The following is a 15462-nucleotide window of genomic DNA, read 5'->3' as shown; positions in this document are numbered from 1 at the left end:
ATTTCTGAAAGATACTCTCATTCACCCCCCCACCCCCCACCCCCACCCCCCCGGTGCTTATATTGGTCTGTTCAGGTTTTTCTCTGTTCTGGGATCAGTTTTGGTAATTTATAGTTTCCCAGAAAATCAACTCTTTGATCCAATTATTCACATTTATTTGTTTTGCAAAGTGCTCCTGTGAATCCTTTCAGTTTCTTCGGGGTTTGCGTTATTTTCCCTTTCTGGTTTCCAACTTTAAATATACGTCCTCTTTTACCCCATTTTTTCCTGTTATATTGGCCAGTGGTTTACCAACTTTATTGGTCAAGTCTATTATTCTTGTTTGCTAATGTACACATTTCTGTTATTATCTCCATTGCTTCCCTAGTTCCCTTTGTGAGGGGAAACCTGAGGAATATAAAAGTGAGGGGTGGAGGGAAGCGTGCCAAATTTAGTAGCAAGGGTAGAGTGTGTGGGAGGAGCAAAGGGAGAGGAGGAAGAAAGGGGAGGCGAAACAATGTGGACCGGCAAAGGGAATTAGGGAAGTTTCCCCCAGGTGGCGCCCCTGGGAATCACTCACTCCCTGAGGCCGAAGCCGGCCTGCATCCGCCCTTGCATCCGCCCAGCGGGCAATCAGCTCTCTCTGCTCACCAGCCTAATGATCTTCAAGATTCTTGTGGGCGAGAAGAGAAATCGCTTGAGGCCGTCCCTGAATTTGGGCGGGAGTTTGGCGCGGCCCTCAGCACGCTTTTGTATGGCCTTCTTCTCTCGCTGGCTGGGGATCGCGGGTTGTGCAGTGGGCTTGAGTGTGGGTGCAGTGCGCCCCCGGGATGCTGAGGGCGCCGCGCTTGTGTCCCGCACCGAGCTTGTGGATGGCGCCGAGCGCTCGGGATGCGCCGCACGGGCGACGTTTAGTGAGCGGGAGGGACGCCCCCCGGATTTCGAGTCCCCCGAACGTGCGTTGTCGTCTTCAGGATTCATGGTGGACCCCCGGGCCTGGTGGTGTCTGACGGGCCCCTCGGCTCTGAGCCTGCACGGCGGCGGCCGGCTCTCCCCGGGGAGCCAGCGTCGCGCCCCAGCGGCTGCCGGCCGCCTCTCCCTCGCGCGCACTCAGCTCTGGCTGCCGGCAGACAAACCAAGCCCTTCAGCCGCCCTCGTAGCCACTGGGATGCGACGCCGCTGCCTAGCCTGGGCACTCAAGGTCCCCTCAACGCCACCACCTCCGTGCTGCCAGCCAGCCGGGGAGCGGGCTCTGAAGACCATTTCGGGCGCTCCCGGCGCTTTCTCCTCTGCCTCCCGGGCCCAGGAACAGGAAAACCAGATCCCATAAGATTGAGGCGCTCGAGCGCTCCCTTGAAAGTTCAGCGCTGGGCCCACAGCTCCTAAATCTCTTCTTCCAGCTCCCATATAGAGATTAAAATGAGAACTGCAGAAAATATGTGTTAGAATAAAGAGATATGTTTAATAATTAGCATCAACTAAAAAGGAATATAAATTTACAAAACTTATAGTTTGTCATGAACAGCACTTTTCTGATAAGGACCACTTGGATTAAACAGCAGCTTCCGGTAAATGAGGGCCCCGTCGGCAATAGAGAGCACCGAGGCCACGAGTCCAAACACCTGAAACAAAGACACAGTGTCACTGCTGTGGCCATGGTCACACAGGTTTTAAGTGGTCTGCCCACCGGCTTCCTCTCCTGCGAGGGCACCAGGATTGCTCCCTACGCTGTCACCTAATACTAAAATGGGAAGAGACTTCAGAGATCATTTTATTCTCATTCCCAAGTTTTCCCAGTACCTTCCTAGAGAAAGGGAAAGGTAATTTAAGTGAGCAGAAACAATACTGAGGTGGTGTGGGCTCTGAAACCAATACTTGTCTGGATCTCTTGACATGCTCCTGGATATACTGTTTAAAGCCCTGCCGATGATACTTAGTTACTAATCAACATTTCTATACCCAATGATCAACTGTTTGACTTTCCTATTGCAAACTGTACTGGAGAAAAGGTCAGGTTAACACCAGCACAAGCTTTAACCATGGTGATAGTAGCTGTGATAAGAGATTTGGAGAAATGGAGTGATAAGATGACCCAAAGTGAACTCTCAAAGGCCGGGCTACATCCACTTAAGGGGTGGGATTCTAAATAGGCCTCAGGAAAACAAAACTGAAGTAAAGGGAATAAACTAGAACGTGGTCTTTAGGTACTCTGATGGCTGTTTGAGAACTGGTGCCGGGGCTGGAGAAAGGGGATGTCAGTGTTATTTCACCAGCTCCATCCAACTGCCAAGAAATCTGGCTTTCTGGCTTCAGACACTGTTCCTTTTCCATCCTGAATCTCAAACGCAGCTTCCTAGGTTCTGACCACGCTGCATACCTCCTACCGGTGCTTTCATGACTCTGGTACACAGCATGTGGCTGGTTCCTCCACCTGGAACCATCCCCGTTTCCTCCCCTTTAGTTCTGGCAAACCACAATCCCACTGCTGGAGAGAGGTGGCTGCTTCCTCTTCTCTGTGCCCACAGTACTCTGGTAACAGCTCAGACACAGCTGCTTGCACTTTTGTCTCCTGTATTAGGCTCTAAGCAACTTGAGGATAGGACTCACATTCTAGTCCAGAGCTGTCTAAACGAAATATAATGTGAGTCACCAATGTAAGCCACATGATTCACTTAAAATTTTCTAATTGCCACATTAAAAAGTAAAGAAAAAAAAAAAAGAAAAAAAAATAAAGAAAAAAAAAAGTAAAGAAAAAAACAAGTGAAATTAATTTTAATAATATATTTTATTTAGCCTGATACATCCAAAAGAATGTAATTTTAGCATGTCATCAATATAATAAAATTATAAATTCTACACTCTTTTGGGGGTAGCAATTCTTTGAAATCCAGTGTGTGTTTTACACTTACAGCTCATCTCAGTTCAGACCAGCCGCATTTCCAGTGCCCAATAGCCACCTGTGGCTTGTGGCTCTATACTTTGTCAGCACCTACCGAAGTGCACTTAAAGAATGAATCAATGAGTGAATGAGTAAATAAGTGAGTGAAAGTAAACCCTATGCCTCATCCCTCTTTCTCCATAATTATCTTTAAAGACAACTAGGAGAGATTGCTATTACAGCACTATGTCATTTCTAGAGTAATTCCCATCCCTCATGAAGTTGCTTTGGGCCTAATGAAGGAGTTGAAAAGCCATGGGTTCTGACATATGTGGCCAGTTCTCCTAAGTGGCCCATACTATGAAAAGACAAGGAAGTAGGAGGGAGACTTATTTAAGAAGAACTTAATAATTCACTTCTCTAGATCAGAACCTAGAAAAGCCAAATGATTTTGAACCCCCTGTAAGAAATCTAAAAAGAATATCAGATGGAACTGTAACTAAATTACTTGACTCTTCGTTTGTTTGGGCTTGCCTTCCAAATTAAACTGATTTGCTTCTCTTCAAGCAGTGTTCAAAATAATCCTTCAGTTACAAGGCTTCCTACCACCATTCCCTTACGATGACACATCTTCTATTAAATTCCATCTGAAGCAGGATCTGGACAAGAAATAACTGAGCTCAGAACAGTCTGTCTCACATTAGCAAGTGGGATGTATCCTCTACTTGAAAAGGGAGAGCTCTGAAATTCATCCATGGTTTGTTTTATTCTTGACATCAGGTTTCTGAGAGTTTAGTACTGTAACTGATTCCAGTAGCTTTTCTCAGGCTAGTCTAGCCCTACCTATCTATGAGAAATATGGAGGAATCTCCTTATTTGGTTAACTTCAATTTTAGCGTGAAATCATCTTCCTTGACATTAATCAGGGCACGTGTTCACACACAGAAGTATTAAGCCATTAGGTACTGTGTACTGGTATAGAAGCCTCAAGGATGAATACAGTCTAGCTTTCTGTTCTTGTATTTATTCTTCAAGTACATTTGAATTCTGATCGAACCTGAAGGAAGAAACCAGAAAGACCTCCACTTACCCCTCCAAGGACTATATATGTTGTGGTTTCTGGGATCAGTGCCAACACAGATATAACTATCATGAATACTGCTGTAACCACTGAGTTGATAATATCCTGAAAACACAGAATAGAAAGGTCAGCTTTACATGAAGATCACCAACAAAATGAATCAGCTCCCTAAAGATTTCGAAAGTTCTATTTTATTAAACAAATTTATTTAGTTTAAATAGTTTTATTTAGTTTTAGGAAGTCAAACTGCTGCAGTAAAATATCACATATATTGTATTTGGCCTGTAATGATGCCTAATGGGTCTCTTATCCTATGATACACCAATCATTTAACTCCTTAACAGGCTTATGTCTTTTTTATTTAAATGTAGTTGGAGGGAGAACTCATCTGGTTAGGAGTGGATGACGTATTATGCGGAACGTTTAAAGTAGAATGGTACACTGGGAAGTCAGGATGCTGAATTTTAATAATATAAGAGAAAGTGTGGAGTGCTCTACACCATAAAATAAACAACTTTATAATGTTACTCCAAATGCAATTAATAAAACTTAGAGCTGGAGAAAGTGGTAATTTTCGGGAAAAAGCTCCCACGTATCTGTATGCAACAGCTGGCCAATTATGCAATTATTTTTTGATGATGTAGCTCATTCATTTAATAATTGCCTGAAATGAAGCATTTTCATTCTGAACTGTGGCTTTAAGAGGTGCAGCTTACATTTTGAATGGATGTAAACTGTGGGAAAGTTAAATTGTCTTTATTCTGGAAAGGTTTATGTATATTTGCAGATAACGGTAGCAAGAAGGAATTGTTAACACAGAAATATCAAACTTCAAAACTCTGGTAACTTAGGAAAGCGGTTATTACAAAGAAAATAGGAAGAGGTTCAACAGGGACAGGGTAAGATTAGATACATTTAGGCAGAAAAAAAGTCCTCATTTGCAGAAGATAGTGAGTTCTAGGTTAATGCTCCTCTGTGCTGGGTATTTTTCTCTGCTTCAAGGCAATAGACCACACCTCTGCTTCAGACAGGCAGCCCTGCCTCCTGTTAGTAATTTGGCTAAGTGTATTTGAATGGCTTCAGATAAAAATGGTGTTCTAGGGAGTGCAGAGAATCACGGGGGGGACAAAAAGGATGCACCTGCCCCAGAACATCAGTGATCCTTAATGGTGGTTTAAAGCATTGCTTTTCTTTTAAAACCAAACATCAGTATGCCATGGAGTAGAATATAAATTTAATTACAAAAATGGAGATTTCACAGAAATTTTGAGCCTGTACTTCCATATCACCACAAAGCCCTGGGTTGGCTCACTTTGTGTGTTTTCTGTCCCTGGAGCACTTGAGGGGAACAGTCAGAGGAAGCCTGCTCTACAAACTGTGTTAGTTACTGCAACTTTGGAACAATGACACATCTGTGTGCAGATGACCAAGCTCTTTCCTAATCAGTGAAGACAGTGGCCATCAGATAGAAGTATTTACAGGTTACCTCTTCCCCACCTACAGATTAATTGGAATCTTCAGGCATCTTTGTGTCCTTCACTTTTGTTATAGTGAAAGAGCCACAGACAACTTCTCCAGCTGTGCTCTGGCCCCATTCCCATCAACCACTCTGCTGGGACCTCACTGTTTATTACCCTCCTTTGTCCCTGGCCAGGTTTCCTCAACTCAGTGGTGGCCCCTCTAGTTACAGCTGTGTCCTTCCCTGCTCAGTCTAACAATCCCACTGCTTTGCTGTCACCTGTCCATTCAAGGCAAACCACTCTGGGAAAGGCCACTGGGGGCCTCTATTAATACAGTCAGTAAATATAGATTTTTTTTTTTTTCTGGGCTTTCTTCCTTTACCTGTGACATTATTCACCCCTTCTTTCTTCTTGAAATGCTCTCTTCTCTTGGCTTCTGGGACATGGGTCTCCCTTGGGTCCTCTCCTGTCCTTCTCAGGCCACTCCTCCTTTCCACGCCAGATGTTGGTATTTCCCAGTCTTGCCTTATCGTCCTCTACTCTCCCTCCAAGCCCTTCTCCCAGAGCTCATCTACCATCACGAGGTGATGACTCCCAAAGCTGCAGCTCTGACTTCTCTCCCTTAAGCCTCAGACCTGAACGTTTCCCTGAATACCCCATAAGCAACTAAAACCTTCCATGTCTCAAACTAAACTCATTACATACCACTCTCCTTGGCCCTTCCTTAAAGCTGTCCTTCCTCCTATACTTCCTGTCTCATTACCCTCTTAAGACAGTTCTTTAAATGGCAGCTATCCTTGATTTTCCTGTTACCCAGTCCTATCAGTTTTCATCAACACTTTTTCTCACCAGCTACCGTTTTAACCTTAATTTAGGCCTTTCTCATTTCCACGTCTGGATTAGGATAAGAGACTTTTAAGCGGTCTCTGAGACCTAACTCTAGTTTTGCTCCTCTTCAAGCCATTATCGACACTGCCAGCAGCGATCTCCTCAGATATGAGCTAATCATGTCACTCTCCTACTTAAAAACCTCCCAAAGGTTCCAGCAGCCTTTGGATTAAAACTCAGGGCATTCAAAGCCTTGCATGCTCTGACCTCCTACTGCCTTTCAAACCTCCACTCTTGCCCCTCTCTTCTTCACAGCCACTCAGAACTCCTGCAGGTCCTTGAGGGTCCAGCTCTTTCTCCCCCTAGACCCTCACACACACTGCTCCCTGTACTGGGAAAGCTCTCTCAGTCCCATATCAGTTGGCTAACTACTTTTCATCCTCCAGCCCTCAACGCAGGCGTAGTTTTCCTCAGGCAAGCCTGTTATGACTTGGTCCCCTTCCCTTCCACACCATCCGGGTATACACCTGTCACAGCACCTGTTATACCGGATTGCTCACCTATCTTACTTTCTGGCTACATTGAAAGTTTCTCAGGTGCAAGATTTGTGTCTTGTTTTATCGAAGAAGCTAGTATAGAATCTGGGATTAGCAGATACTTAATATTTGTTGAATAAATGATTTCATGAGATCAAGAGCATAGAGGAATCTGGGTTTCATGATGGAGTAGTAACTTAGCTGACCAATATAGCACCATTTCTAAGAGTACAGTATCAGCCAGGCGCGAGCCTCAGAGACTTGGAGACATGCTATGCATAGGCCACGCTCCTTCTCAGTGTGCTCTGTTAACTTTAGGACTCCAAGTTTATTACTGGGACGTGTAAGAAGCTGCAGAGAATTGCTACAGTTTGAGGAAAAATAAATGCTAAAATGTGTTAGTTTCATTAACTTTGGAAAAGCAGAGTGTGAAGAGCAACTATGCGACTTTCTGGGTACAAGATTAACAGGATGTGGACCATGTTCATCATCTCCTTGAAGAAATCCTTGGGATAATTTAGCTTCGTCCTTTCTGCCACTAAATGGTATCACATACCCTGAGGGCCAACTGAGGAAGGCTTTGTAATCTCTTGGCCCAGACCTTATACTGCAGTCGGGTCCAGCTCCAAAGTGTAGATCAAGGAGGATTTTGGAGAGGCGCCATGAAGATCCTATCTATTTCCCAGCCTTCCACTCTGGGGACTTGCTCAGCTTGTGATTAGTCTGCAATGCTCATCGTTGGTCTTCAAAAGTGGTTCCAGGAGGCACCACTTTAAGGGATGCTTATGGTTTGAGAATAGCTCTAAAGTCCTCTCTTCTTAATACGGGTTATCAGCTTGGATATCAGCACTCTGGAATCCAAGAGGATGAGACAAGTGCTTTCACCAGTCCAGCCAAAGGGTGGAAGGGCAGCAGGGGTCTCAGAAAGGAGACCTATGGACATAGGATTCTGGGGATAAGACTTGAAAGAGGAGCAGTGAAGTCACTCAGTCCTTCCTAGAACCAGCTTATGGTCCAGGCTGAAGGGCCAAGTATCCCTTAGTTAGTATCTTCAACTTGCCTATTTTGAAAGTTTCCAGGCCATCTGGGCATTCCACTGGGCAGTTATTCCTAATGCTGTGAGTATGGCAGGTAAAGTCCATATGCTACTAAATAAGGTTCTACAAGATGAGTTAAAAATTATGTGGCATTAATGATTACAGACATTTTTTTCCGGTACACGGGCCTCTCACTGTTGTGGCCTTTCCCGTTGCTGAGCACAGGCTCGGGACGCGCAGGCTCAGCGGCCATGGCTCACGGGCCCAGCCGCTCCGCGGCATGTGGGATCTTCCCGGACCGGGGCACGAACCCGTGTCCCCTGCATCGGCAGGCAGACTCTCAACCACTGCGCCACTAGGGAGGCCCAACAGACATTTTGAAGTAAGAAAATGTTGTGTTTTATTTAGCCTCTAAATTATTTTGATTTTCCATTTAGTGATCAGGGATGTGTAAGATGTAGATACTTGTGTATCTGTCTCCATTTCTATTCCCCAATTTTGAGGTCATATCAACGTGCATTTAAAAAGGAGGTAAAGATTAAGAATGCCATATAATTTCATTAACCATGATCTTGAATTTAAATTTCTTTTGAAGATCTACACCTATGTGAATTCTCCTTAGAAAGATAGGTCTGAAAGGTCAGCCACATCTACTGATAGATAGAGCTCAGAGGAGAATTTATGCTCCGTGGCTGCCCTGGTTCCCTGAGAATCTCCCCAGAGCACATTAGCAGTGGGTAGAGTTCCTCCTTCCTAAGCCTGTCAGAGATTCCTTAAAGGCTTAAGAAAACTAAAGAACAGAGTTTATTAAAATGTCTTTCTATGGCAGGAAAAAGTAGTTAACTTTAACAGTGAAACTGAACACTTACAAGCAAAGGCCAAAATATACAGTCAATTAATTGATCAAGTCTGAGTATATATAAAACTATGAAAAAGAAAGTAACAGTGACTTCAAATCCAGTGACAACAATGTATGGCTCTGGGGCTTGTGCGATGATAAAAAGGGTCATAGATGTCACAGTTAGCGCCTATAGGAAAAAAAAACATGATTTATTCAGTGATTATTGAATACAAGTTTAAGCTGTAAAAATGATCATTTCTAAAATAACAAAATAAATGGGTTTCTTCCATATACACACACATCTAAAAGAGGAAGACTAAAATGTATGGATGTTGACGTCTCTTTGTGTTTTAGAGAACTAGGTATCCCTCTCTGTTTTAAGTCTATTACTCCGCTTGTATACCTAATACCATCACTTCCCACATCTGTTCCCTTGATCTTTTTCCACTAAATATCTCCTTTTCCCTCTCGTACCTTCAATCTCTCCTCCTCCACTAGTTCCTTTCCTCATCATCCTCTAAACATATCTAAGGTTATCTTCTCTTAAAACACACATACCTTCCTTTCACCCTGCTCCCCACAGAAATTCCCATTTTCTACTTCGCCCTGTAATGCTTCTCCAAAAAGTCTGTATACTGGCTGATATAATTCCTTATCATCCACTCATCACTCCTTAACTCTTACCAATCTGGAATCTGCTGTCAAATTTAAACTTAGAATGTTGCCATGAAAAATACTGGGGAGGAAAGTTGAAAACAAATTGTCAGAGAAAAACAATTCTCTAAAGAATCCTGTGAGGAAGAAAAGGAAAAAAAAAAACCCCAACAATTCTGATGCTTCACTTTTTAACACACTTCCTCTTATCTAAACATAATGCAATCAGAATTAACAAAAACTTAAGTGGAAAAAAAACCCTTGAAGATTATTAATCTAATCCAATCTCCTCATTTCCAAATGAAGATATAGAAAACAGAAATGAAAAGTGACTTAAAGGAAAAAATAAGCTGGGGGTCTGTCAATGTCATGATGTTCTTAGGAGATACAGCTCTATCCAAAGTCTCTGTGTTCTTGGAAAATGGTTTTGTCAAGAGTCTTCCCTGGCTAGACTTTTATGATCAGTCTGTCAGCATCCACATTCTCTTTTTAACCTTAGATCTATATAGGCTACTTATTCATAATTCTTTCAATTACTTTATTAGTATAAAAGTAGCTTACCTTTAAACTTCTAAATTGGTTAGTTTGCTTACACAGTAAATATAACTAGTTACTAAATAACTCATTCTTTATAATTAATATAATTACCATCAGCAACATGTCATCTCAAATCACTTTATTTACTTTACTGAACCAGGGTCTTGAGTTCATGGGTTATGAAATCAAGGGTCACTTTTTCAGTCCCCATCTTCTGTAACCTTGGAATTTGGCACTGGTGATCAATCCATTTTCTTAACAGTTCCCACGATTTCAGTCACACTGGGTTCTCCCCTAAACCATACTAACAGCTCATATCTTTCCTAACTCCTGGCTTTTGTTTTCAGTTAGCTTTTAAATATTCCACTAATACCTCAAACATTTCTTCACCACTCTATGTAGACTGCTTTTGCCAAGATCATCAATGATTGCAAAATTACTAAATTTAACAAACATTTTTCAATCCTTATCCTACTAGACCCCCATGACTTATTTGCCATTGGCTTTTTCCTACTTTTCTACTCCTTGGCTCCCATGTCACCTTTTCTAGTTCTTATACCTCTGAAACTATTCTCTCGGTGGGTTTCCTTTTGCCCATCTCTTTAAAATGATGGCATTCCTTTAGATTCTGTCCACAACCCACTCAACAAATCTGGGTCTCTGTCCCAGGTCTATCCTCAACATCTCACACATAAATAGCCATTTAGAATCTTTAATTCACCGTGTGCAAAACTGTCACCTTGCTCCTTCCTCCTGTATTCACTATCTTAATTGGTGATATGACCATCTATCTTTTCACCTGCCCCTGGAAACCTAAGATCACCGCTCCAACTTACTCCTTACAACTGACCAATCATCGGGTCCTGCTGACTTAATGCTTAAGCATTTTGGGAATCCACTTTGTCCCTAAAACCACTGCCCTTCAGTATCTTTTCCTTGAATTACCATGACAAATATGTTACAGTAAAATTTCTAAAATAAAAATGTGTGCAATTCTTCACCTATTTAAAACTCTTCAATGGCTCCCCATGGTTTTTAGAATAGAGCCTACCTTCACCATGGTATTCAAAGTCTTCCATGACTCAGCTCCTGTCTACTTCTCTAACAAAGAGTTGTTCACAATTTATCCACAGGATAATTCCAATGCTCAATTCTCAGTCCTCATCTTACTTGAACTATCATCAGTATTTGACACAGTTGATCATTCCGTCGAGAGAGTTTTCATTTGGCTTCTAGGACACCATACTTTTAGTTTCTCCTGCCTCCCTAATTGTGCTTTCTCATTCTTCTTTGCTGATTCCTCCTTCTCTCTCCAATCTCTCTTTTTTTTTAATTAATTAATTTATATTTTTGGCTGCGCGCGGGCTTTCTCTAGTTATAGTGAGCGGAGGCTACTCTTCGTTTTGGTGTCTGGGCTTCTCATTGCGGTGGCTTCTCTTGTTGTGGAGCACGGGCTCTAGGCACGCGGGCTTCAGTAGTTGTGGCACGTGGGCTCAGTAGTTGTGGCTCACGGGCTCTAGAGCGCAGGCTCAGTAGTTGTGGTGCACGGGCTTAGTTGCTCCGTGGCATGTGGGATCTTCCCGGACTAGGGCTCGAACCCGTGTCCCCTGCATTGGCAGGCGGATTCTTAACCACTGCGCCACGAGGGAAGTCCCTCCCCAATCTCTTAATGTTGAAGTGTTCTGGGGCTCCATCCATGGTCCTCTTCTCCACTCTATGTACACTCATCTCTTGATGATCTCATCAGTCTTGTGACTTTAAGTACTTCTATTTCTGCAGTGCCAATCTCTCTCCTAAAATCCAGTCTTGTATATTCCAAAGGCCTGTTCAGTATTGCCACTTGAATGTCTAATAGACATCTCTAAAGTGAAATCCAAAATTGAACTTCTGATCCTCTGCCTACATTTACTTCACCCACAGGCTTTCAGTGGATGGCAACTCCATTCTTCCAGCTACTTAGGCCAAAAACTTTGGAGTGATGTTGGACTCCTCCCTCTCTCACACCACATCTGGTTCATCAGCAAATCTTGTTGGGGTTACTTTCAAAATATATCCGAAATGTGATCATTTCTTATAGCCTACTCCACTAACAGCCTGGTCTGAGCCGCTATCATCTCTTGCCCAGATTACTGCAATAGCCCCAACTCATCTCCTTTTTTTCTACCCTTGCCTCTGCAGGAATCCTCCTGTCCCCACCAGCCCCCACCTCCCAATCTATTGTCAACATATCAGCTGGTGTAGTTTTTAAAAATGTTAGTCAGATCATATACAACTTTACTCAAAACCTTCTTCATCTCCCACTGTGCCCTTATGTCAGTCCACTCCCGCTATACTGGTTTCCTTGCTTTTCCTTGAACCCTTCAGGTACACTCCTGCCATAGGGTCATTGTACTGGATTTTCCTTTGCCTAAAACACTCTTCCTTCAGATATTCATAGCTTAACTCCCTCATCTCACTCAACGCTTTGCTCAGAAGTCACCTCAACAAGGCCTAACTTGACCATTCTATTCCTGCAATCTTCCTCTCCAACCCTACCTTCCCTTACACTCTCTTAGCTGGCTTTAGTTTTCTTTGTTCCACAGCACTTACTCCCTTCTAGAATATTACACCATTATTTATTTATTGTGTTTATTGTTTGTCTTCCCTGCCCTCCCACCCCAATATGTAAACTCCATGTGGACAGGGATCTTTGCTTTGTCCCCTGATATCTCCCAAGAGCCTGGAACAGTGCCTGGCACATGGCAGGCTTTCAATAAATATCTGTTGGCTGAAAAAAATAAGGTAAAACTCAACTTCTTATGGTTTGCTCATAAATCATGCTGGGTTTTTTTTTTTTTTTTTTGGCCTCCACGCCTTTGCTCAGGTGGCTGTCCCTTAAACCCTACCCAATGTCCCCCTAGGACGTTTCCTGACACCTCCTTGGTTAGATGCCTCACTCTGTGCTCTAACTTCATCCTGTCACACATCACAGCTATCTGCTTGTGTGCCTCTCTCTGACTAAACTGAAGGACTCCATAGTCAGGGACTTTTGTCTTGGGTGTCTTTGTTGTTTCAAGTCCTAACTCAGGGCTGGGAATACATTAAGTATTCAAAGTTTTGTTGAGGGAATTAATATATCAAAAATGAAACCTTTCTGGAGACTATAAAACCAGAAATAGAGGAATGATAAATGTGTTTCATTCACACTATAGAATACTTTGAAGCATATACAAATGATAATAAAGATTTATAATTATATTTAAAAAAATGGAACCTTTCTCACAAAATCCCATTTCTCCTCCAGTGTTCCAAAGCTTTCAGTACCTGGCATAAAACCCCAGACCCTCAGGTCACTTCTTTCCTGATTATTTACTTCCAACCCAAGCTAATCTCTCCGTTTTCTGAACTCCAGAGTAGTTTTCTAAACTTCTTTCATGCATTCTGACTTGCATTACGTCATAGTTATTTCTCAGAATCACAGACTTTGGTGTGAGAAGGACCTTGCGTGCAGTTTGTTCTGCCCACTCACCTGAAGCTGAAATCGCCATCACAACATGCGAAGTGCTCATCTGCGCCTGCTACCTTTTCTGTCTGGGAATGTACTGCCTTCCCAAGTGGCCACTTAATTTTGGCAACTTTCCCAATAAAAAATTCTTCCTCATAATAAGCAGGAATGTTTCCCTGTAACCTCTAACTTTCCACCTCCTCTCCTTATATGTCGCCTCTTTAAATTTTAAGAATTATTTTTTTCCTTCCCCTTTTCTCTTCTTGAATTCCTTCAACATATTCTCTTATGATAATTTCCTCTTCTCTAACTAGCCAGGTCGCCTTCCTCCAAATGACGATTCATTCTCTCCCAACCTCTGCCAGAACTGGCTGCAATGCTCCTGGCATGTCTGACACCCCAGGAACCAGGAGTTCCACCGTCCTTGCTCTGGACTATATCAGCCTTGAGCTCACTCACATCAAAACTACTGAGTTCTAGCAAGTAAACACAGCATCCACTAAAACCCCTCCGTGCTTTTGTTTTTGTTTTTAATCTTGTTGGCATCTGAGTGGTACAACTGCAGCTGCCTCCCCTGGTAACCTGGGTACCTGGTTTGTGGGTCCAAGTGTGGGCCATTCATGTAGGTGTGCGGATTTTGCTTTATGAGTGAGTCCGTAAAGCCCCTGATGGGGGAGGACAGCGCCCTATTTCTCTCCTCCTACCCTCAGGGTGCAGAGCGAAATGCCTTGCCTCTAGGAAGGCCTTGACAGAGGTTCAACAAGGTTGAAAGAGAGGACAGGGCATCGGCTTCATGCTTTGCAGCCCTACCTCCCTGCGGGGGAGCGCGCTGGGACACCGTCCCTCACCCCGAGGCCCCGCCCTCACCAGCCGCAGCATCTTCACGTGGCCATTCACGCTGAAGCAGAAGGGGCGATGCCTCGGTTTCAGCTTCACCGTCGGCATCTCGCCTAAAGACCCAGCAGCAGCACTTCTCCGTCAGTTCCCCTCCTCAGCGGACAGCTCTGCCAGGCCTCACGCCACAGCTGCAACGGCCACTGTGGCCTCGAGCCGCTCTTGAAGGCGTCCCGCCGTCGCGGCGCGCATGCGCAGTTCACCTCGGCCCGCACTTGGGTACATGCGGCCGCCGCCACCTACTGGTGGCCCCCGGTATGCGGAAAGCCAGGGTTCGCGCGCAGCGTTTCCTCAGACCTAGAGGGGAGCCAAGCAGGCCAGCTTCTCCCCACCCCCTAGTTGTCTGTCCAGTGGGAACGTTGGTTGTGCCTTTGTTAAAAGATAAATTGAGGCATATTAAAATTTTTAAGATTTTATTTGAACAAAAATGGATTCAAATCGGGTGGCATCTGAAGTTGAATCCGGCCTCTGTACCCTGCCACCGAATTAATCTCGGAGACAGAGTTTTGGGTGAAGTAGAAAAGTTTTATTGCTTTGCCAGGCAAAGGGGGCCACAGCTCGCTGATGCCCTCAAAACTGTGTGTCCCAACTTGGAGAGGTTAGTCAGAAGGTTTACAGTAATTGTTCAAAGAGGGCGTGATCAGCTCCTGGACATTCTTCTGATTGGTTGGTGGTAAGTGGGAGTCAGCATCATCAACCTTCTGGTTCCAAGGTGTCTGGGGTCTGCGTGCTTGTGGGCAGCATACCGTCCTTAACCATTGACTTCTCCCATCTGATGGGGGTTTCAGTATCTGCAAAACAGCTCAAAGATACTGTCGTGTATATCGCTTGATGGGGAGCCAGGACCTTGCCCCAAGTCTGCACTATTGTTTCTCTCTCCCTCTCTCTCGTTTTTTTAATTGTCTCTCTCTCTCTCTTTTTCTTTTATTGTTTCTCTTGACTGTTTGTTTCTCCTTTGTCTTGCATCCCCTCCCTTCCCTAATTGGCAGCTGCTTGAATATGCCAGATGGAATTTAGGGAAGGTCATAGAGGCTGAATGAAGCCTATTTCCTGTAATCAAAGAGATGGGGCACATAGAAAGGCTTTTGTGCCCAAGAGCCCCACAGGATCCTGCTAAGTGTCACACCCAATCTAACATAGAAAGGAGCTCTGAAGAGCTGTACAAAATGAAAGACTTTTATAGGCAGAAGGGAGCGAGAACAAGGAAGTTGGTTCTTGCAAGGTTACTTTTCTTTAGGGCATGGCAGCGGGTT

General features: G+C 43.9%; 1 protein-coding gene across 2 annotated transcripts; it reads right to left on the bottom strand.

Moving 5' to 3' along the window:
* Positions 1 to 1456: 1456 nt before the first annotated feature.
* LOC137215193 (chemokine-like factor) lies at positions 1457 to 14382 on the bottom strand. Of its 2 annotated transcripts, XM_067720016.1 has the most exons (4): positions 14183 to 14382; positions 8669 to 8827; positions 3948 to 4043; positions 1457 to 1601 (listed from the first exon to the last, which is right to left on the bottom strand). In XM_067720016.1, exons 1-4 carry the CDS (start codon positions 14258 to 14260, stop codon positions 1485 to 1487), a joined length of 450 nt encoding a protein of 149 aa, XP_067576117.1. In that variant the 5' UTR covers positions 14261 to 14382; the 3' UTR covers positions 1457 to 1484. The 2 variants fall into 2 exon arrangements, with proteins under 2 accessions (XP_067576117.1, XP_067576116.1); XM_067720015.1 differs by lacking the exon at positions 8669 to 8827.
* Positions 14383 to 15462: the final 1080 nt, after the last annotated feature.

The sequence above is a fragment of the Pseudorca crassidens genome, chromosome 20 (assembly GCF_039906515.1).
Source record: "Pseudorca crassidens isolate mPseCra1 chromosome 20, mPseCra1.hap1, whole genome shotgun sequence".
Classification (NCBI taxonomy): Eukaryota; Metazoa; Chordata; class Mammalia; order Artiodactyla; family Delphinidae; genus Pseudorca; species Pseudorca crassidens.
The sequence above is the reverse complement of the archived record's forward strand: the minus strand, read 5'-3'. Positions and strand labels throughout refer to the sequence as shown.

What these genes read in the sequence shown, in the direction of transcription:
- LOC137215193 (XM_067720016.1), bottom strand. Translation starts at nt 14,260, where the DNA reads ATGCCGACGGTGAAGCTGAAACCGAGGCATCGCCCCTTCTGCTTCAGC. An exon ending in ACGTGAAGATGCTGCGGCTG is followed by an intron (nt 8,828 to 14,182) that starts GTGAGGGCGGGG and finishes TTTTTCCTATAG; the next exon opens with GCGCTAACTGTGACATCTAT. An exon ending in CATATATAGTCCTTGGAGGG is followed by an intron (nt 1,602 to 3,947) that starts GTAAGTGGAGGT and finishes TCTTTGTTTCAG; the next exon opens with GTGTTTGGACTCGTGGCCTC.